General features: G+C 41.0%; 1 protein-coding gene across 3 annotated transcripts in view; it reads right to left on the reverse strand.

Moving 5' to 3' along the window:
- The window catches only part of MECOM (MDS1 and EVI1 complex locus), a 718633-nt gene that overhangs the window by 352885 nt on the left and 346869 nt on the right, over positions 1 to 18879 (reverse strand). For all 3 annotated transcript variants that reach the window (XM_084847471.1, XM_084847470.1, XM_084847473.1), the window contains exon 2: positions 13729 to 14066. In XM_084847471.1, the coding sequence (XP_084703597.1) occupies positions 13729 to 14066 (338 nt within the window). The remainder of the gene's footprint in view (positions 1 to 13728; positions 14067 to 18879) is intronic.

Raw genomic sequence — 18879 nt, forward strand, 5'->3', positions numbered from 1 at the left:
GGACTCAGGAGATCCAGATTCTAGTCTCCACTTGGCCATGAAGCTCACTGGATGAATTTGAGTCAGCCACTGACTCTCAGCCTACCCTACCTCACAGGGTTGTTGTGAGGATAAAACGGGGAGGAAGAGGACCATGTAAACTGCCTTGGGTTCCTTGCAAGAGGAAAGAAGGTGGGATATAAATGTAACAAGAAATAAACAAAATTATACTAGGAGAGAAATTGCTTGCAGAAACTGTGAATGTTAGGAAAAATTGTGTATAAAAACGTGTGTATATTCAGAGAAATGTGCACAAAAATGTGTATGAATTTTCATGCAAACTTTAAAAAAAATTCACAAACTGATGCAAAAACAGGACAAACTGAACTTCAAGTTTGAAAAATGAGAAACAGAGAGAAACTGACAGATTCATCCATCTCTAACTTTTAAGGTGTTTGTGATCACTCTCTCTCTCACACACACACACACACACACCCTGCATACACAATTATTAAATAGAGGGATTCTGCAACTATAGGTTGATAGACATTTATCCTCATTCTAATCTGTGGCAGGAAAGGAGGTTAAACAGAAAGACTAGCTGAGTAGCCCATCAGGGAGTAGTTGTCTGGTGCAGCTGTGGGAATGAGGGAGGGATGGCAGAGGCCCTGCGGGGGCTTGACGAGCCACAGGAATGGGCTGGATGGCAGAACAGAGGCCAAGGAGCTACAACCTGTGGTGCACAAGTGGGGCAAACATAAGCTGGGGAGAAGGACTACTTAGTATTTTGCCAAAGCACCAAAATACCAAAGCCACCTTCTGAAAGATAATGACCAATGCCACTGTTGGTTAGTTTCGCTGTAAACTAACTGAACAAGGCAGCTTCTCCCTTGCTTCTCTTTAAGAATGTCACACTCTCCCAGTGCGTACTTGCGCTGTCTCTTCACTGCTTGTTGAGCCATCAAAACACACCTTTGTTTCATTTTGCATGCAGTTTTCACCTCTGACCCAAGAAACTAGTTGTAGGCTTCCTGAACTTTATTGCCTGTTAATAGACTGCTGGCTCTCTTTTCAGCGGTTACAGAAATGCAAAGAAAAGACATTTAATTAAAGGCTCACAAAGCCCAAGTCTGAAAAGCGAAGTCAGTATGCTATTTTTTTTTTTTAAGAATAATATGTTTGAGGTGCTTTTGATATTCTTTACAAGTTTGTGCCACCCTTTCAACAAATAAGAAAGACATCACTGATTTAATTATCTTCCTATGGAACAATGGCATAACAAGCTGAATAGTGCTAAATGATTGATCTGGATCATTCATCTTCTGCTTCCATCTATCTACACATTTTGTTTCTTTCGAGGCGTCAGACTGATGTCCGTGTCATGGAGCAGTCCAGGGCTTTCATCAAACACACCCAAATGATCTTTCCTGCCCACTATTTCATGACACATGGTTATAATTTTGCCCATATTTCTTTGTCACTGGATGCTATTAGCTACATCTGTTCAATTTTTTTGCCTCCTACTTGATTCAGCTAGAGAATGGAAGGATTTTTTTAAATCAAAGGTAACCCGTTAATGAAAAGCGGATACTTCATTCTTTTTCTCACTGCTTTGCTGAGTGAACAAATATCCAAACCTTCCAAAGGACATTTTCAATTTCAGTTAGAGGACATTATGATGGCCTACATATATTATTTCATATTAAATGGCATTATTAAAGATAATTTAGCACTCCACTTTATGCAAATTGGAAGAAAATTCAGCAAATGTCTTAAACTTTATTTTATAAAAGACTTGATATAATTTTTGAACACCATGATTTTTTTTCCTGTTGACAAGAGCAACAAACTCCGCTTAGTACAGACATGCATTGAATATCTCAAGTCAACTATGTTGCTTAAGGAAACATGCCCAAACAATCAGCTCTTGACAGCTGCATCTCCTGTAATTTACAATGGCCATCACAGTAATAACTCACCATTTCTATATTAATAAGGCAGTGAAATTTATTATGATGGTATTGAAAAGTTATTAAGTACTGCATCCCAAGTGACAAAGTGCCACAGCACTGTCACCATCCAAAAGCAGTTGCCCATCCATCACCAAGCTTTCCAGATGGTCCTGCATCTTTATCGCTCCCAGGTTGGTGACATCACCTGTTCACCCCCTCAAAATTGATGATGAAAGCAAACAGATCTATCTTACTTACATTTACCAAATCAATTTAATTTTACAGGCTGTGGCTTAGTGACATATTGACTGTTTTCCTTAATGGCATCTACTGTACTTAACTCAAGGAACTCATCTTTGAATCCCAGCTTGCATAATGTGTCATTTCATAATAAATTTTTTTATCATGCATTTATTTAATAGGAAGAATTATGAGTCTGTGTCAGTTTTCTTTAATTCAGTTTTATGATTATTCTGTCTTTTTCTCTATTTTAAGGTTTAGCATCTTCCTAAGGAACTGAACAATAGTTACATATTTTTTTTAAGGAAATATCAGGAGAATTTGGTCTGCAGCCATCTTTTCATCTAGGGTTAGAATATTCCCTTCTTTCAGGGGTGAACTACATGTTTCATTAAGCATCTGCTTTAAAAAAAAATGCTTAAAACTAGCCACACCCTTAAAAAAACTGCCATGAAAGCAGCAATATGCTTCCCTGACCTTACCATTTACCAGCTCAAAAACGAAACCTCCCCCCCAGCTACTATTTGAAATAGCAGTGTGTGTGTGTGTGGGGGGGGAGGAATAGCCTCAGGAGAGATTCTTGGCAAGAAATGACTGCAGTGGTTAAGGGTTAAACAACCCTCCAGCTGCAATCCCAATTCAGATTTAACAAGAGAGTTGCCAGTTGTAAGCTTGCTTTTAAAAGTGTGTGCTTAATGTCACATGTAGTTTGGCCTTTCATGAGGTTCTTTTACCATTTTCCATCTATCCCTACTCTCAGTAGATCCAATCGGTATACATCATTCCAAAATTATTTTCTTAGGGCGCAATCCTATGCATGGGCAGAAAAAAGTCCTACAACTCCTAGTATGGCTGGCTGGGGAATACTGAGAGTTGTATGACTTTTTTTCTGTTTAAACATACATAGGATTGTGCCCTTCAGCATTCTTACCGAGATTTGGCCTTTGACTTTCAAAGTTTGATCCCTATAAAATGTTATTTACAGCTGTGGTCTAAATATTACAGCTTACACTGCTTGGCATTCAGATTGATGTTTGGAAAGAGAAAAAAAAAACAGCTTTTAGGGTAGCTATTCCCCATGTCAGCATGGGAAGTAACTATGTCATTGGTCTGTCCCACATGATTTCCAGAATACAGACATTAGTGGAGCAGCAGAGGATACGGCCATGGCAAAGTGTCACATCTCTCTGATAAAAGAGTTGAGATGCACATTAAGATCTTCTTTGAAGGCCCTGCTACACATGCCTGCTCCATCTGAAATACAATGGGTGGCTGTATGGAATAGGGCCCCCTGAACATTTGTGCCAATACTGTGGAACTTCCTCCCTAAGAATGTGCTTCCCAGTATAGTTCTGTCAGGCTTGGAACTGTGTGATGGCTTCAGTGTGGATTAGTATTTGTGTACTGCCATTATAGTAGAAGTAGTAGTAGTAGTAGTAAAATGTATTGTTGAATTGCTGTTGATTTTTATTCTCTTGTCTTGTACAGATTATATTGATGCCTTTATATTTGTACTGGTTCATACCAGAATTGGCACTCCATCAGGTATTTCAGTCCCAAGCCATGTAAAGCTTTATAAGTAAAAACCAACACTTTAAATTAGGCTTTGAAATGTATAGACAGCCAGTGCAAGCAGGCTGGCTATAGATCAATGTTCATGAAGATAGGTGTTATATGTTCAGACCTGGTCCTGCTATCAATCTGGCCACCACATTTTGCACAAGCTTCTGAACCATCTTCAAGGGCAGCCCCACATAGAGCGTATTGCAGTAATCTAACTTGGAGGTTACCAGAGCATAGACTACTGAGGCCCGGTTATCCCTGTCCAGATAGGGGCTTGACACAGGACACACCGCCCTGTGTCAAATTTCCCATTCTTGGGCAAGGTGCTGGAGCGTGTGGTGGCCTCACAACTCCAAGCCGTTCTGGATGAGACTGATTATTTAGATTCATTCCAATCAGGTTTCAGGCCTGGTTATGGGACGGAAACAGCCTTGGTCACCCTGATTGATGACTTACACTGGGGAATGAATGGGGGGAGTGCAACCCTGTTGGTTCTTCTGGACCTCTCAGCAGCTTTCGATACCATCAACCATGGTATCCTTCTGGATTGTTTATCTGGATTTGGCTTGGGAGGCACAGTTTTAAAGTGGTTCCAGTCCTTTCTGGAGGAGCGGTCTCAGAAGGTGGTGCTGGGGGACTTCGGTTCCACCCCATAGCCATTAGCCTGTGGGGTGCCGCAAGGTTCTATCTTGCCCTCATGCTTTTTAACATCTACATGAAACTGCTAGAGGAAGTCATCAGGAGTTTGGGCTGAAATGTCATCAGTATGCGGATGATACTCAACTCTACCTCTCATTTCCATCTGCACATCCCAGGGAGGCTGTGGAACTCTTGAACCACTGTCTGAAGGCTGTTTTTGGATGGATGAGGGTGAACAAGCTGAAACTTAATCCAGGCAAGACTAAGGTACTGTGGGTTAGGAAACCAACTACTTCGGGTGGAGGTTTACAACTGGTCTTAGACGGGGTTGCACTCCCCCTGAAAGACCAAGTGCGTAGTCTGGGAGTCCTCCTGGACTCTGAAATAAATGGAGAAGCCCAGGTGACTGCAGTGTCCAGGAGTGCTTTTCACCAGCTTAGGCTGGTACGCCAACCATGGCCCTATCTGGAGAGGACAGACCTTGCCTTAGTTTTCCATGCACTAGTCACGTCCAGGCTGGACTACTGTAATGTGCTATACATGGGGCTGCCTTTGGAGACAGTTCAGAAACTCCAGCTTGTGCAGAATGAAGCCACCCGAGTACTGGTGGGAGCAAGCCAGTTCAATCACATAACGCCTATACTGCGCCAGCTGCACTTGTTACCGGTGCATTTCTGAGCCCAAGTCAAAGTGCTGTTTTGACCTTTAAAGCCTTAAACGGTTTGGGACCAAGTTATTTGAAGGACCACCTTCACCCATATCAGTCTGCCCGTACTTTAAAATCAGAAAGAGAGGACCTTCTCACTTGCCCGCCTGTGAGAGCAGTCAGGTGGGCAAACACACGTGAGAGGGCCTTCTCTGCAGTGGCCCTACACCTTTGGAACAAGCTGCCATCGGAGGTCTGCCATGCTCCATCATGGCAGATTTTTAAGAAGGCCTTGAAAACATATTATTTTACCTTGGCCTTCTCATGATATGACTGCTGTTGTTGCTGGTACCGCTGCTAACATTGTTGCTGGTTTTATTGTTGGCTTTTATTGTTGCTTTTATTGTTTTTATGTTTTTATCACTTTTAATATTTTAAGTGTTTTTATGTACTTTATTGCTGTTAGCCACCTTGGGAGGGCTTCTGCCCTGAAAAGCGCGAAGAAATATTTTAAATAAATAAAATAAAAAATAAAATATGGGCATAGTTGGGCCACCAACCAAAGTCAGTAGAAGGCACTCCATGGCACTGAGGTCACCTGAGCCTCCAGTGACAAAGATGACTCCAGGAGAACCTCCAATCTACAAACCTGTGCCTTCAGGGGAGTGCAACCCCATCCAGAACAGGTTGAACACCCTCCATCTGATCAGATGAACCACCCACGAACAGCATCTCAGTCTTGTCTGGATTGAGCTTCTATTTGTTAGCCCTCATCCAGTCCATTGTTGCAGCCAGGCACTCATCTAGCACATCCAGAGCATCACCTGATGACGATGAAAAGGAGAAATAGAATTGCGTATTATCAGCATACTGATGACAACACACTCCAAAACTTCTGATGACTCTACTCAGCAGTTTAATGTAGATGTTAAATAGCATGGGGAACAGAACTGACCCCTGCAGAACCCCATTTATTTATTTATTTATTTCATTTCTATACCACCCAATAGCCGAAGCTCTCTGGGCGGTTCACATTATGGATTCCCATAAGAGAATCCATGTCTCTTCAGAAATAATTAATCTCATCTAAGAGCGTCCCCATGATTTTTAGATGTGGTGTGAGACTCTTGTTTGTTTCCCTTTTGTTTTAAATACAACTGGGCTTTTAAGGCAGAAGAAAGTCAGAAAACCAGGCCCATACACTGTGGTTCTTCTCTGGCTCTTCTCTGACCCAGGGAAATGGTAGTAAAGAACCCGTCTTTCTGCTGAGCTTCCTGCTATGGAGGGAAGATGAGTGCAAGGACTGCTCCTTATGCACCACTTAACTTATCCACCCCTGACTCTCAGAAAGCAGCGTGGTGCAGGGAATCTCTCGTGCTCTGGTACTTTCTGCAGGGGAAGATGAGCAAGGGGACTGATGCCCCACCATCACTTCCCTTTGGACCGAAACTCCTCCTGGGTTCAAGAAAGCAGCCATGGTGATACAGCTCTTTCTCTGATTGCTGAAAATCTCCAATTATTTCTTGTAACAGTCAATGTGATACAATGCCTACAATTTGCAGGCTGCATGTGGAAAATCCAAGTAAAATTCCTACTATGCTATGAATCTCACTAGGTATCCTGGGGGTGGGGTGGGGAGACAAATAACTACAGCTCAGCCTAACTTTACCTCACAGAACTACGGCAGCAAAGACAAGATGAACAAGATCCGGAAGATCTGAACTCTTTTAGATTGGTTGTATAGGTTCCTTTCCTGGGCAAGGTTCTTGAGCGGGTGGCCACTGACCAGAGCCAAGCACCCATGGATGCGATTGATTTTCTGGAACCATTTCAACTGGGGTTCACCCTGCCTTGGTCATCCTGTATGATGACCTGTATCAGAAGAAAGACAGGGAGAGTGTGTCTCTGTTGAAATTCCTTGATCTCTCAGCAGGATTTGATACCATAGATCATGGTATCCTTCTGGAGCAGCAGCCCAAGTTGGGAGGTGGGGACTCTGCTTTATGGTGGTTCCACTCCTACCAATAAACTGAGGCTCAAACTCTGCCAATAAACTGAGGCTCAATCCAGACAAGACTGAGGCTCAGCTTGTGGGTGGTTCCTCTGTCTGGATGGGGAAAGTGTAACTGACTCTCGATGGGATCTATGCCCCCATTTTGGATGGGGATAGCCTGGCATCAGTGATCCATGGTAACCTCTAGGTTAGATTAGTGCAATGCATTGTATGGTGGGCTGATTTTGAAGACAGTTCGGAAATTACAGCTAATACAGAATTCGGCAGCCAGATTGTTGACTGGGGCTAGGTGATGTGCACATATATGTCTGGTCTTTGGTTGCCTGCACTGGTTGCCAATTTGTTTCCAGGCCAAATTCAATATGTTTTTAACCTATAAAGCCCTACGTGGTTCAGGACCCCAATCCCTCAAGGACTGCCTCTCCCCATATGAACCTAACTGGTCCACAAGTTTGGCTACAAAGGCCCTTCTCTATGTGACCCCTCTGAGAGAACCTTGGAGGATGACAGTTCAGGAATGGAATTTTCTGTGATAGCCTTGCATTTATGGAATATTCTCCCCCAGGGAAGCTCACCTGGCACCAACTCTGTCATCTTTTTAGCACCAGGCAAAGATGTACTTCTTTCCCCAGGCATTTAGACATTAGTTATGACCTAATTGAGCCTCATGTGGCACGGTGTGGTAGGCAGCAGTATTGCAACCGAAACTCTCCCCATGACCTGAGTTCGATCCCAGCGGAAGCTGGGTCCCAGGTAGCCGGCTCAGGTCGACTCAGCCTTCCATCCTTCCGAGGTCGGTAAAATGAGTACCCAGCTTGCTGGGGAAAAGGTAGTCACGACTGGAGAAGGCAATGGCAAACTACCCTGCTACAGTCTGCCATGAAAACACCAGCGAAAGCAGCATCCCTCTAGGAGTCAGCAATGATTCAGTGCTTGCACAGGAGGAACCTTTCCTATGACCCAACTGTTGTGGCTGTTTTTGTGGTGTTCATTCTAGGCTGTGAGGGGTGGGTCAGGATTTGTGTACCGTGAATGAACACTTTTTGTATTGTGTTGTTTTTAGATTATGTTTTTATGGTGTTTATTTTCATTTGTATTATTGTGTTGATTATGGTTTATATTGATTTTGTTTTTTTCTGTTATATTGATTATGGATTTCTGTATTTGTGTGTGTAAGTCGCTTCTGAGATTTCTTTTTCTGGTGGGAAGCAATGAACACATTTAATAAATAATAACAACAGCAAAGGATATATTATAGGGATTAGCAACTGATGGCCCATAATCCAGGCCCCAAAGGAAAAGGCAAGTAAGGGAGGACATGATAGAAATGTATAACCTTATCTCTCATAACACTAGAAACCAGAGTCATTCAAAGACGGTGTATGGTTGGAGAGTCAGGACAGATAAAAGGACTTCTTCACTGAGTGCATAGTTAAACTATGAAATTCACTACCACAAGAAGTAGTGATGGCCACCAACTTGGACAGCTTTAAAAGTGGGTTAGACAAATGCATAGGACTATCAATGGCTACTAGTCATATATATTCAGTCCAATATCAGAAGCAGTATGCATCACAATGCCAGTTTCTGGGAAACATGAGTGGAAGGGGGCTACTGCACTCTTGTCCTGCTTATGGACTTCCCATGGGCATCTGGTTGGCCACTGTGGGAACAGAATACTGGACTAGATAGGCCTTTGGTCTGATTCAGCATGGCTCTTATTATGTTCTCACTATTTGACTCACCATCTATATTCTACCCCATCTTTCTCATTCATTTCTGCACATCTTGAAACATATCAGCATGAGAGAGAGATGAAGACATGAATGCACAAGCAAGTGGGAGAAATCATTGGCACTGCTGGCCTCAATCTGCATCACTATTGTTCAGCCTCTCCATCAGAAATGTGAAAGAAGGCAGACAAATGTGCCATCCCAGTGAGAGGAAGACAGTCGTCTTTCTAGTATGGTACAATCACAGACACTCTTTCCTCCCACTTATCCTAGAGTGAACAAGAGGGGATGACATATGTGAACAACAGTAGCAATCTTCATCTCTAGCCCCAATCTCTTTTCTCTCCATTCCTCTCTAAGAAGAATGGAGAAGTCCTTCTAACAATTGTGTGCTCCAGTAAAACCTTCTCCATTCCCACTTTTAAGGAAGTAAAAAGGTGAGCATGGTGCCTGCATTTGGTAGTAGGACACTTGTAGGGAGGTTTGTATATTCTATAATCTCATCAAGAAACATTACGGCCTTCATCTGAGATCAGCATCATCAAAGAGGAATATTTAATCAAACTGTTTTAGTTGAAAAAGAAGCAATCTAAATAATTTGTCAGGTATACAAATCACATTTTCACCCAGGGGCGTTTGGAAGATGATTCATGCTTATGAATTTTCTTGTAAAATATAATGTGCCAACCTCAAGAGTTCTTAAGAAATTAAACTTGTTATTTTGTGTCATTGCTGAATTTTGTGTTATTGTTGAATGCTATAAATAACACTAATAAATCACACTCTCATACTTACCTGAACTTTTGTATCTCACACAAATTTAATTTAGTCTCATCATCATTAAATACCATTTTAAAAAATAGATCAAAGATGCTTGCAAATGATGATTCTTCATTCTACTCTTTTAACTTCAAGTCAATGCAAGTATGGTCCCTAAACTGTTGAGAATATATTTTTGTCTCCATGTGCATTTTCCCTTTATTTGTAAAGAAATCTCGATAGTCTGTGGAATAATTTTAAATAATCTTCTATCAAAGATACTATTTTATGGTATATTTGCACCAGATATTTATCTTTAAATTGTGTCCCAGAACATATCAAAAATATTTGCTGTAGTCTTCGCCTCATTCTCATTGGTGTCTGCCCCATGGCTTGGTGGGCTAGTTCATCTGTGTACATCACAAGGGAGACAAATCTAAAAGGGTTGGGGTTACTCCTCCTTATAGGATTTGGGAGTGGAGTCACTGAGGATTTCCCCTGATCATCCCCATCTTGGTAGCCAGCAATGGGGCAATTCAGTTGTGTCCAATCTCACTCTGGCCATAGCATCGGCAGCCACAAATGGCCAAAGAGTGAACATCATAGAGCGTCACTTCTCTGATCAACTATGAAGCATCCAGGGAATGCGGTGCTGCCCCTCTTGGAAGATAAATAAAATCACCTTCTGAGCTACCTGTTGGCCATCCCTGGCCTAGCAGATTGCTAAACTACAAGCATGAGTATTTCTTGTTGTCTCAGCTTGCATTTTCATAGATAGAATTTGCATTTCATATATTTTGAATGTTTAAATGTAATCTGTGGTTTCAAATACACTCTACTACCTGTGGTTTCAAAGACACTTTTGGAGCAGCAGATTGTGAATATTTTTAGTTCATTGTAATTAATTGTTTGATTTATTAAAATATGCAAATCCATGTCTTATAGTAGAAGTCATTCTCTCTTACTAGAATAAAGATGTGGTGTATTTTATTTTGTGTTTTATATTTTATGTCTGATACCTTCTGTTTCCACTTTCCTAATATCCAGACCAAGCATTAGTATGCATTCAGTCCAAAAACCACTAGGGATAAACTATGTCTCCATGAACATGATGATTAAATCTTTCAAACCACAGAACAGGAGGAACCAAAATGTTCAACAAACTGCAGAAGAGTGGTGTGTGTGTGTGTGTGTGTATCCATGCACATGCATATATACAAATTATGTGAGTACTAGGGACTTATTTGAAGTTTCTCGGAAAATAGCATTTTCCAAGTGGTTATTTCTAGCATCTTTCCCAGGACATAGAGAATGGTGAAATCACAAATTGTATGTATCTTTGCTTGTTTTCATTTTTTAAAAATTGCTGACATCTGTTCACGATCTGTTTTATTTGTTGATTAAGAAGCAAACAGCTCTCTTTTTCTCAGTGAGCTACAAATACTTGACTTCAATGTAAGATTGGCCTGGTGGCAAATACTAAAGTGCAGTGACAAACTGCAAAAAAGCTTGACCTTTGCCCTTGTCTGGTGACCTCTTGTTCGATTTGTACTTTAGCCAACCAATATCTGATTAGATGATGTTCAGCTTTGGACTCACAAACTGAGATAAAATTCAAATTTATAGCTTTTCATTTAAGAAGCTCTACAGCATTCTAATTATAACCCGAGGATAACTATGTCACAACAAAAAAACATTGTCCCCGCACAACACAATTAATATCTAAAGAATATGAACAAGAACAACTGACATGAGCTTAGAGACCTCATGTGGGCCAAATTTTTGAATGGACATCACTGGTAGGCTATGAGGCCAAACTACATTCTATACTATAAGCAGGACATCGGTATGCAGTATATATTTTTGCACATTGCTACACCATGTGCAGTTACAGTCACAGTAGCTTTTTATCCTTCCATCTACCCTACAAGGTGATAGTCCTATTTAATTTTATTTTTAATTAGAGATCAGTTTTAAACAACAACTACTTCAAGCTGTAAATGCTCCAATCTGGATACTCTTTATTTACGACTGGCAAAATAAGGTGCATATGTCTTCAAATATTGCTCATATATATGAAATACTGTAAAAATTTGCATTTACAAGTATGAACGTACAGTTTGCATACAAAGCTTATATTTTAATACCAGATGTTTAACCACATTCTGGATACATAAAACATCCAATACACCAAAATCATAAATTGCCTGCAATAAGAACAAGACAAACTATGCATGCCTTTCTTCTTAAACAATAAGATGGAGAATCGGGCTCTATTCTATTATGCACTGTTAAAGCTAATACATATATAAATGGGCCAAAATGTATGGTTTTAATACTGCTTCAGTCCACTATGAGCAGATGTCTCACTTATTTTCAAAATGCCATTTTTATTTCTACAGATAAATGCAGTTCGTCTCTTCTACGTTGTACCTTGTTTCCAAAAAAGCAACAGGAACGTATGAAATGCCCCCAGTGAACTATGAGATGATGTACTTGAGAAGACATGACCTTACTGCCACATAATAAGCAGAATCAAAGCATAAAGTGGTGAAGAGCCACCTTGTGGCTTTTCTGCATATATAAGAGAGATGAGAAAAGAGTAAGAACAAATTCCCCCCCACCCCACCGTAGGACCTTAAAAAGAAATGGGAGTCAGAGAAGTAAAATGATGGCCCTGACATTTGCACTGAATAAGCATAAGGCTTAAGTGCTTTGTAGGTGGCAAAATGCTAATGCTTCAGCCTGTAGATTCTATAGAAGGAGTTTTCTACCTCAAGAGCTTCCAGGAGGCACACATTTTTCTGGCTCTGGGTGAAAAGAGGATAGATAGCCTGATGCTGTCAAGAGACAAGTAGGCCTGGTCTGCTGTTTTCTAAGGCCAGACATGTTGTGTGGGTGGATGAGCTATAGCCAGGGCCATTATGAGACATGGAAGAACTTGGGAAAGGTAGGGGCTACATAAGGGCCCCTTATATAGCCCCTACTGATGGGTCAGCCCTGTGAGAATAAGAAGAAACTGAATGGCATCCCGTTGGGCGTTGACAAGCCATAGGACCAGAAAGGAATAACGAGGAAGAATTTCTAGGCCTTAACTTTCCGGGATGACATGCAGGGGTTCCATTTTAATGGATGGTCTATGATGTCACAAAATATTATGACCAGCCTTGCTAGAAGAGGTCATAAATACATAATAATCCAGTTATCCAGGCTATGTTATCATGCTAAGCTCTACATAGCATCTATAAGGCACTGTTATTTTCAGCACTCCTAAACGTAAAGTTTCCCACAGGGGCTTGCTGAAAAGGTCTTCCACGGCCTTTGACAGTTTACAATAATTTTCCAATTCTATCACTGTTCCAACTTATTAAAAAAAGCCACCTTTTTTGTCAATATCATTCTGCAAAACATCATACTTAAGAGAGTGCCTGATCCTCTAGCAGCCTGGTACCCAAGATTTCGGATGTTTGGTCCATCAGGGTTTGGAAAGCACCTTTAGTGTCACAGCGCCTGCCCACTTCCTGGTACACCCTACCATTACAAATTAGGCAGGCATCAACCCTTTTGCATTTTTGGTGCCAAATGAAAACATACTTTTTCCAACAGGCATTCCCAGAAAGGTAATCTTGTCCTTGGTATGAAGACTTAGTTTTGTACATCACTTAGAAATGTCTTTAATATTCATGAATATCAATGAATTAATGAATGAATGAATGAATGAATGAATGAATGAATGACTGCTCTCAGTGTACAAAAGGGTAAACCTTCATTTTGGGAATGAAAAGTTTTCAAATAATGCCAGCTGTTTTCATGAAAGGATACATTTTCCTGTTACATGACACATTCAAAACATCACCAGAAGATAACAAAGAAAAATATCCACAGAACTATCAAAGCAAGTTCAGACAATGATCACCTCTCCCTGCTTCCCACCATTCATCCTAGTGGAGACATTTGAATTTGACGAAATTTGCAGAAACAAGAAATCAATGTAGGAGGAAATATGAGAAACAGAAACGTACACATACACAAGTGTGTTTCACTTCTACAACACATTATAGGTCCAGTGTTGTACTCTTACATACTCCCAACAGTTTTATTATCAAAAGTATTTGCATTCATCATTAAAGAATACTATCTTTATGAAAAACAAACAAATGAGTAATCTGACAATATATGATAAAAACATATACATTGTCCTACCTCCCATCCATTACTGGGATCTTTAAGACTTCGATGATGTTCTCCTACATATGGTCCAAATCTTTCACCTCCTTCAATCTTTCTTTTAGTCCATATCCCTAATCCAGCTCCAGGAATATTTGATTCTCGAAGCTCAAACTCTGATGGAATTGGGATGTCATCAGGAATGTATATTGGAGCTTTGAAAGGAGACCCCTCCTTTGGTGTGAAAGCTTCACTTGATGTTGCTGGAGAAGATTGTTCATGGATACTGAGTGACAAAGTGCTTGGTTCTCCATCATTTTCAGGTGCTTCTTCCAAAGGAATCTCAGGGAAGCTTTCATATACACACTCATTGTCTGAAAAGGATTCCAAACATTAAGAGCAAGATGACTGGATGCATTATCTGTATTATTATATGCTATCACATATAAATTATGTATTACCCATATTTTTATTTACATAGGGTTATAGGCAATGGTGGCTTTGCTTTAATGCAAAGTAATTCAACTTGTGCAGTTCAGGACACCCAACTCTTACCAGTCCCCCTACTCTTGCAGCCTTCTGCACAATACCCCATTCTACTCCAGAGGGTACCCCAACACCCAGGAACAGCTTTATAAGGGGGACAGAAGGCTTAAGTGTGTTGGGGCATATAAAATAATCAGGTTTCCCAACTTGCATGGGTGGAAACACTTTCTTCTAAGGCAAAGCCTTCGCTGGATATAAACCACAGTATTACAGCTTTTGACATTTAATAACAAATGTACAACCTAAAGATGTTATGTGGGAAAGTCCTAAACCTGTTTCTCCTTCAAAGTAAACTCCTATATATTATATCTATAACAACCATGAGTCTTTCTTGGAAGCTGTCATGTGTAGATATACTTCCAAGGAAGTAACTTGTAGGAGAATTATGTTTGCTTGTTTCTACATATATATCCCACTTTTCTATGATAAAATTAGACTCAAGGTGGCTTAGAAATAAAAATATAAATCGCAACAAAATTAAAAACCACTAACAATAAAGCAAAATAAGCAAACAGTAAACCATACCAGCAACAGTAGACTAAAAATATACCTTCAGAGTCTTTGACTAAAAAATGCATGCCAAAAAAGCGAGGTGGGGGGCAAATATCTCTTGGGGATCTATCCCTTAGTTTAGATACCACAACTGAAAAGACTCTCTCTCTCTTGTCCCCACTAATCACACTTCTATTGGCAAAGGGAAAATGAGCACAGATATTTAGCAGGTTCATATGAGAAGAGCCCATTCTTGAAATAAACTGGCCTTGCGCCTTTAAGTGCTTTAAAAGCCAAACCTAGCACATTGAATTGAGCCTGAAAAAAAATGGGAAGCTAATGAAGCTGAAACAAAATTGGCCTAATATAGTACATCCTGCCAACCCCAGACACAAGCCTGGTCACACCATTCTCAACCAATTTATGTTAAAGACTGTTCTCAAGGGCAGCCTCATGTAGAGTGCATTACAAGAATCCAACCTGGAAGTGAACTAACGTATGAATGACCAAGGCTAGGCTTGACCTCTCCAAAGAAGGGTATAGCTGGTGAACCCTGTAAAGGCATTCATGGCCAGAGAGGAATTTGAAAGGGGAACATGGACAGCAACCATTAGTAGCACCCAAAACAGACTTTCACATAAAGTCATAACTGAAAATAGCAATGGAAGTTACTAAAAATAAGTAAAGGTTGCTAGGTTGTGTTAGGGCTGAACTACAGGCTATGTCGGTTGCACAGAAGCCATGTGAAACAAACTCTGCATGATGGCTTCTCCATGCGACAGTCAAAACATGTAAAGTGACTTGCTACTTGAATCACCTGATCTTGTGAAGAGTGCCCATACCACCACTTGCTGTTACCCAAAATGTTTTGCATGGCACTCTGTGAGATCTGGGGACTGTGTGGAGCAACTCCCATATGAATCTTGTTAGCTGTGCTGGTTTTGTTTACAGAGAATTGTTTTGTTAAAAAAATCAAAATAAAAAAGATAGGGGAGCATTTGAAAATGTGATCCCCTCATCTAGAGTCTGCAGTGATATGGTCCATTTTACCAGCTCAGCATTCTACAGTCTTACTTTGATGTGTGTGTAGACCAGGTCTCAGTCACACCACAAAGAGTCCAATGTGACTTACTCCCAGATAAGTGTATAGGAGTACAGCAGAGATGGATAACTTGTGGCCCTGCAACAAATTGACCTGGTCCCTCCAGTTATAAGAAATAGAGATTTTACACATCAATGTTAAAGCTATCTGTAACATTGTAAATATATGTTAATGAATATATTTCCTCACATACTTGGGGAGGGATCTTAGTTCAATGATATAACACATACTTTGCATACAGAAGATCCCAGGTTCAAGCTCTGGTTTCCTGAGACCCTAGAGAGCTGATACCAGAGCAGACAGACAATACTGGGCTAGATGGACAAATAATCTGACCTGGTATAATGTTCCACGTAATTTATGTAATGCTATGCTATTGTTGCCCACAGTCTGGGGAGTAAAGTGACCCCTAAGGTGAAAGGTTGGCCATCCCTGATATATAGAAATATGAGCAGCCAAAGGTATGTTAGAGTCAGGGGGTCGACCCTGCTGCCTTCTGAAATCCTCAGGTAGCCAGAAACAACACGCAGACAATAGGGCTGTTTTCCAAGGCTTTATTCCCATTCAACCTAATGACGCTTACAGATGCTAATTGCTTGATCCTAGGAGTGAGACTTAAGAGAGCTGCCTACTCCGGGGTTCTAACCTTAGGAATCAGTTGATCTCCGTTTGGAGGGGAAAGCGGGAAACTTCTGTACTTATGGGCTAGGAGGAGAGAGTCCACCCTTTTCCTGTGGGGCATCGGGGCGCCGCTGTTGCCGTCGTGCCAAGCGGGCTGAGCACCTCCTCTCAGTGCCTGCCATCTCCCGCTTGACGCTGCGCCGGCACCTAGCGTCCAGATACTGCTGTTGTGCCTCCCTCTCCCTGCCAGGGTCACTATCACTCTCAGGAATGTGTACTGGGAGGGGCTCTCCCCCTGGCTGCTCCTCTGAACAGCGTGCGGGTTCCTCTCCCACGGTTTCTATCTCTTCCTCAGACTCAGAACTGCTTTGGGGCTCTCTGGGCTCCGATCCAACCCTGACAGTTAGTAGGGAGAAATTACATGTCACATTTTTCTCTCTTACTATTCATTTTAATAAAGATTTTCTCACTGGATCTTCCTGCATTTGGCATCACATTACTAAACACCACAGTAAGAATGTGTAACTCTGACAGCTGGACTTTATATTTTCAAAAATGGGGGAATCAACCATTCATTGTTTTTTTCTTTACCCCAAACCATCACAGCACCTTGTACAGCCTAATTTGAATGTTTGCAACCTCCTCCCACATTCCATCAAGTCAACTCCCCCCCCCCGCTTTTTGTATCATCTTGACAATGAAGAGATCTTGAGATCTTGAAAGCTAGCACATTTTTTGTGACCTTTGAGATGGCCTAATAAAGGTGTTGTGCTAATATGGATTTTGGAATATCTCCCACATTGAAGCCGAAACATTCCTTGGTAGCACATTACAAAAATAAATAGAATTTCCTTTATCTAACTGAAAGCAAACAGCTCATTGCCACCATTTCACTAAAACAAGATGGTTAAGTTGCAAGTGACCACTGGAAAAATATTAGTAAGAATGTTTCCCGGCCAAAAATTCATAACGTTTAATTTGATTATAACTGCATTTCTAAACGCGTTTCAAATCACCCAGGCTGTGCAGGTCAGAAAAATATGTACTTTCACACATTCTGTTAATGAGAGGTTTTCTTTGTTCACAGAGTATCCTGCTATGTTTGCAAAGTCCTCATGGGTGCTAAAGGTATTTTGCATCTTGATCTCCTAATCCTTATGAAAACAGATGTTGGGAGGAAAGCATCCTTAATTTCCTCAACCAGCATAATTTATCTCCACACGAAACAAGCTCCAGAAAACCTAAAAGTGGGAAGTCATATATACACAATTGTTGCAATTTTGAATTCCAGGCAGACCTCTTTAAGATCATAAAATTGTCCCTGTTAGGAATTGAGTAACATAATTGCAATGTCTGAGTTGGGGGATAGAATAGATTAGGTAACATGGAACTTTAGACATTTCCCTTCATTAAAAAAATCCTCATTGCTATTTTGCAATAAAAACATGAGCAAGCTTCAAAGGAAACCCTGTAGGAAAGGTTAATTGCTACTAAAAGACTAGGGTGGACACCAGTGTGTGCATATTCTGCACAAACGTGTTATGTTGGCAGGAAAGAATGCACATGGCTCACGCTGGGATGTTCCTGATGAAGATGATAGAGCAGCTCTGTGCCAAGGCTAATGCCAGAGCTTTAACCTCTCCAGAGCCTGGGGTCAGTTTAAACAGTAACCCGGGCTTCTGTGTGGAACGCAAGAAGGGGGGTAGACTTCCTTCCACTTGGAAAAATGCTTAACCGTTTAGCATACTTTTCCATTCCAAAGGCTATAAAAGATTGCAATATTGTGTGAGACAGAGAGTTAGGGAATTTAAAGCAGCCAGTGCCCCCTTCACCTTCAGCTGCAGTAGCTAATAAGCCAAATATAGAGATAGGTTTGTGGTTAAGAGTTAAGTGCTGTGATAGAGAAGGCCAGAGCTGTGTGTATTCAGCAAATCCACAAACATGCTGAGCTGGTGCAGAATGCGGGATGTGCTGCAAAATTCATCATTTTGAGATTGAGAATCTCCTCTCTCTCTCTCTCTCTCTCTCATTCTTTCAAAGTAAGTTTTGAGCCCTTAAGACTCAAAACTTGAGCCATTATTTACTTATTTATTTATCTGTACCCTGCCCTTCTACCAAAAAATAGCACTCGAGGCTTACAGAAACAATTAAAATAGATTAAAACAATAGAACAGTACTTTCAAATACTGTAAAAGCATAACAATTATAGAAAAAATATTAAAAACAGCACCCAACCCAACAGATCCACTTAGGGGCTAAAGACCTTCTTAAATAAAATGGTCTCTCCCTGCCAGCAGAAGCAGAGAAGGAGCAACCCTCCCTCTCTAGGGAGGGAGTTCCACAGCCTGGGAGGGGCCACTGAAAAGGCCCTCTTTTGGGTCACTACCAAACACGCCTCTGAAGGCAGTGGTCTCAAAAGAAGTGCC

Source organism: Heloderma suspectum, chromosome 3, assembly GCF_057233095.1.
Source record: "Heloderma suspectum isolate Gila_16-S chromosome 3, 16-S_ref, whole genome shotgun sequence".
NCBI lineage: Eukaryota > Metazoa > Chordata > Lepidosauria > Squamata > Helodermatidae > Heloderma > Heloderma suspectum.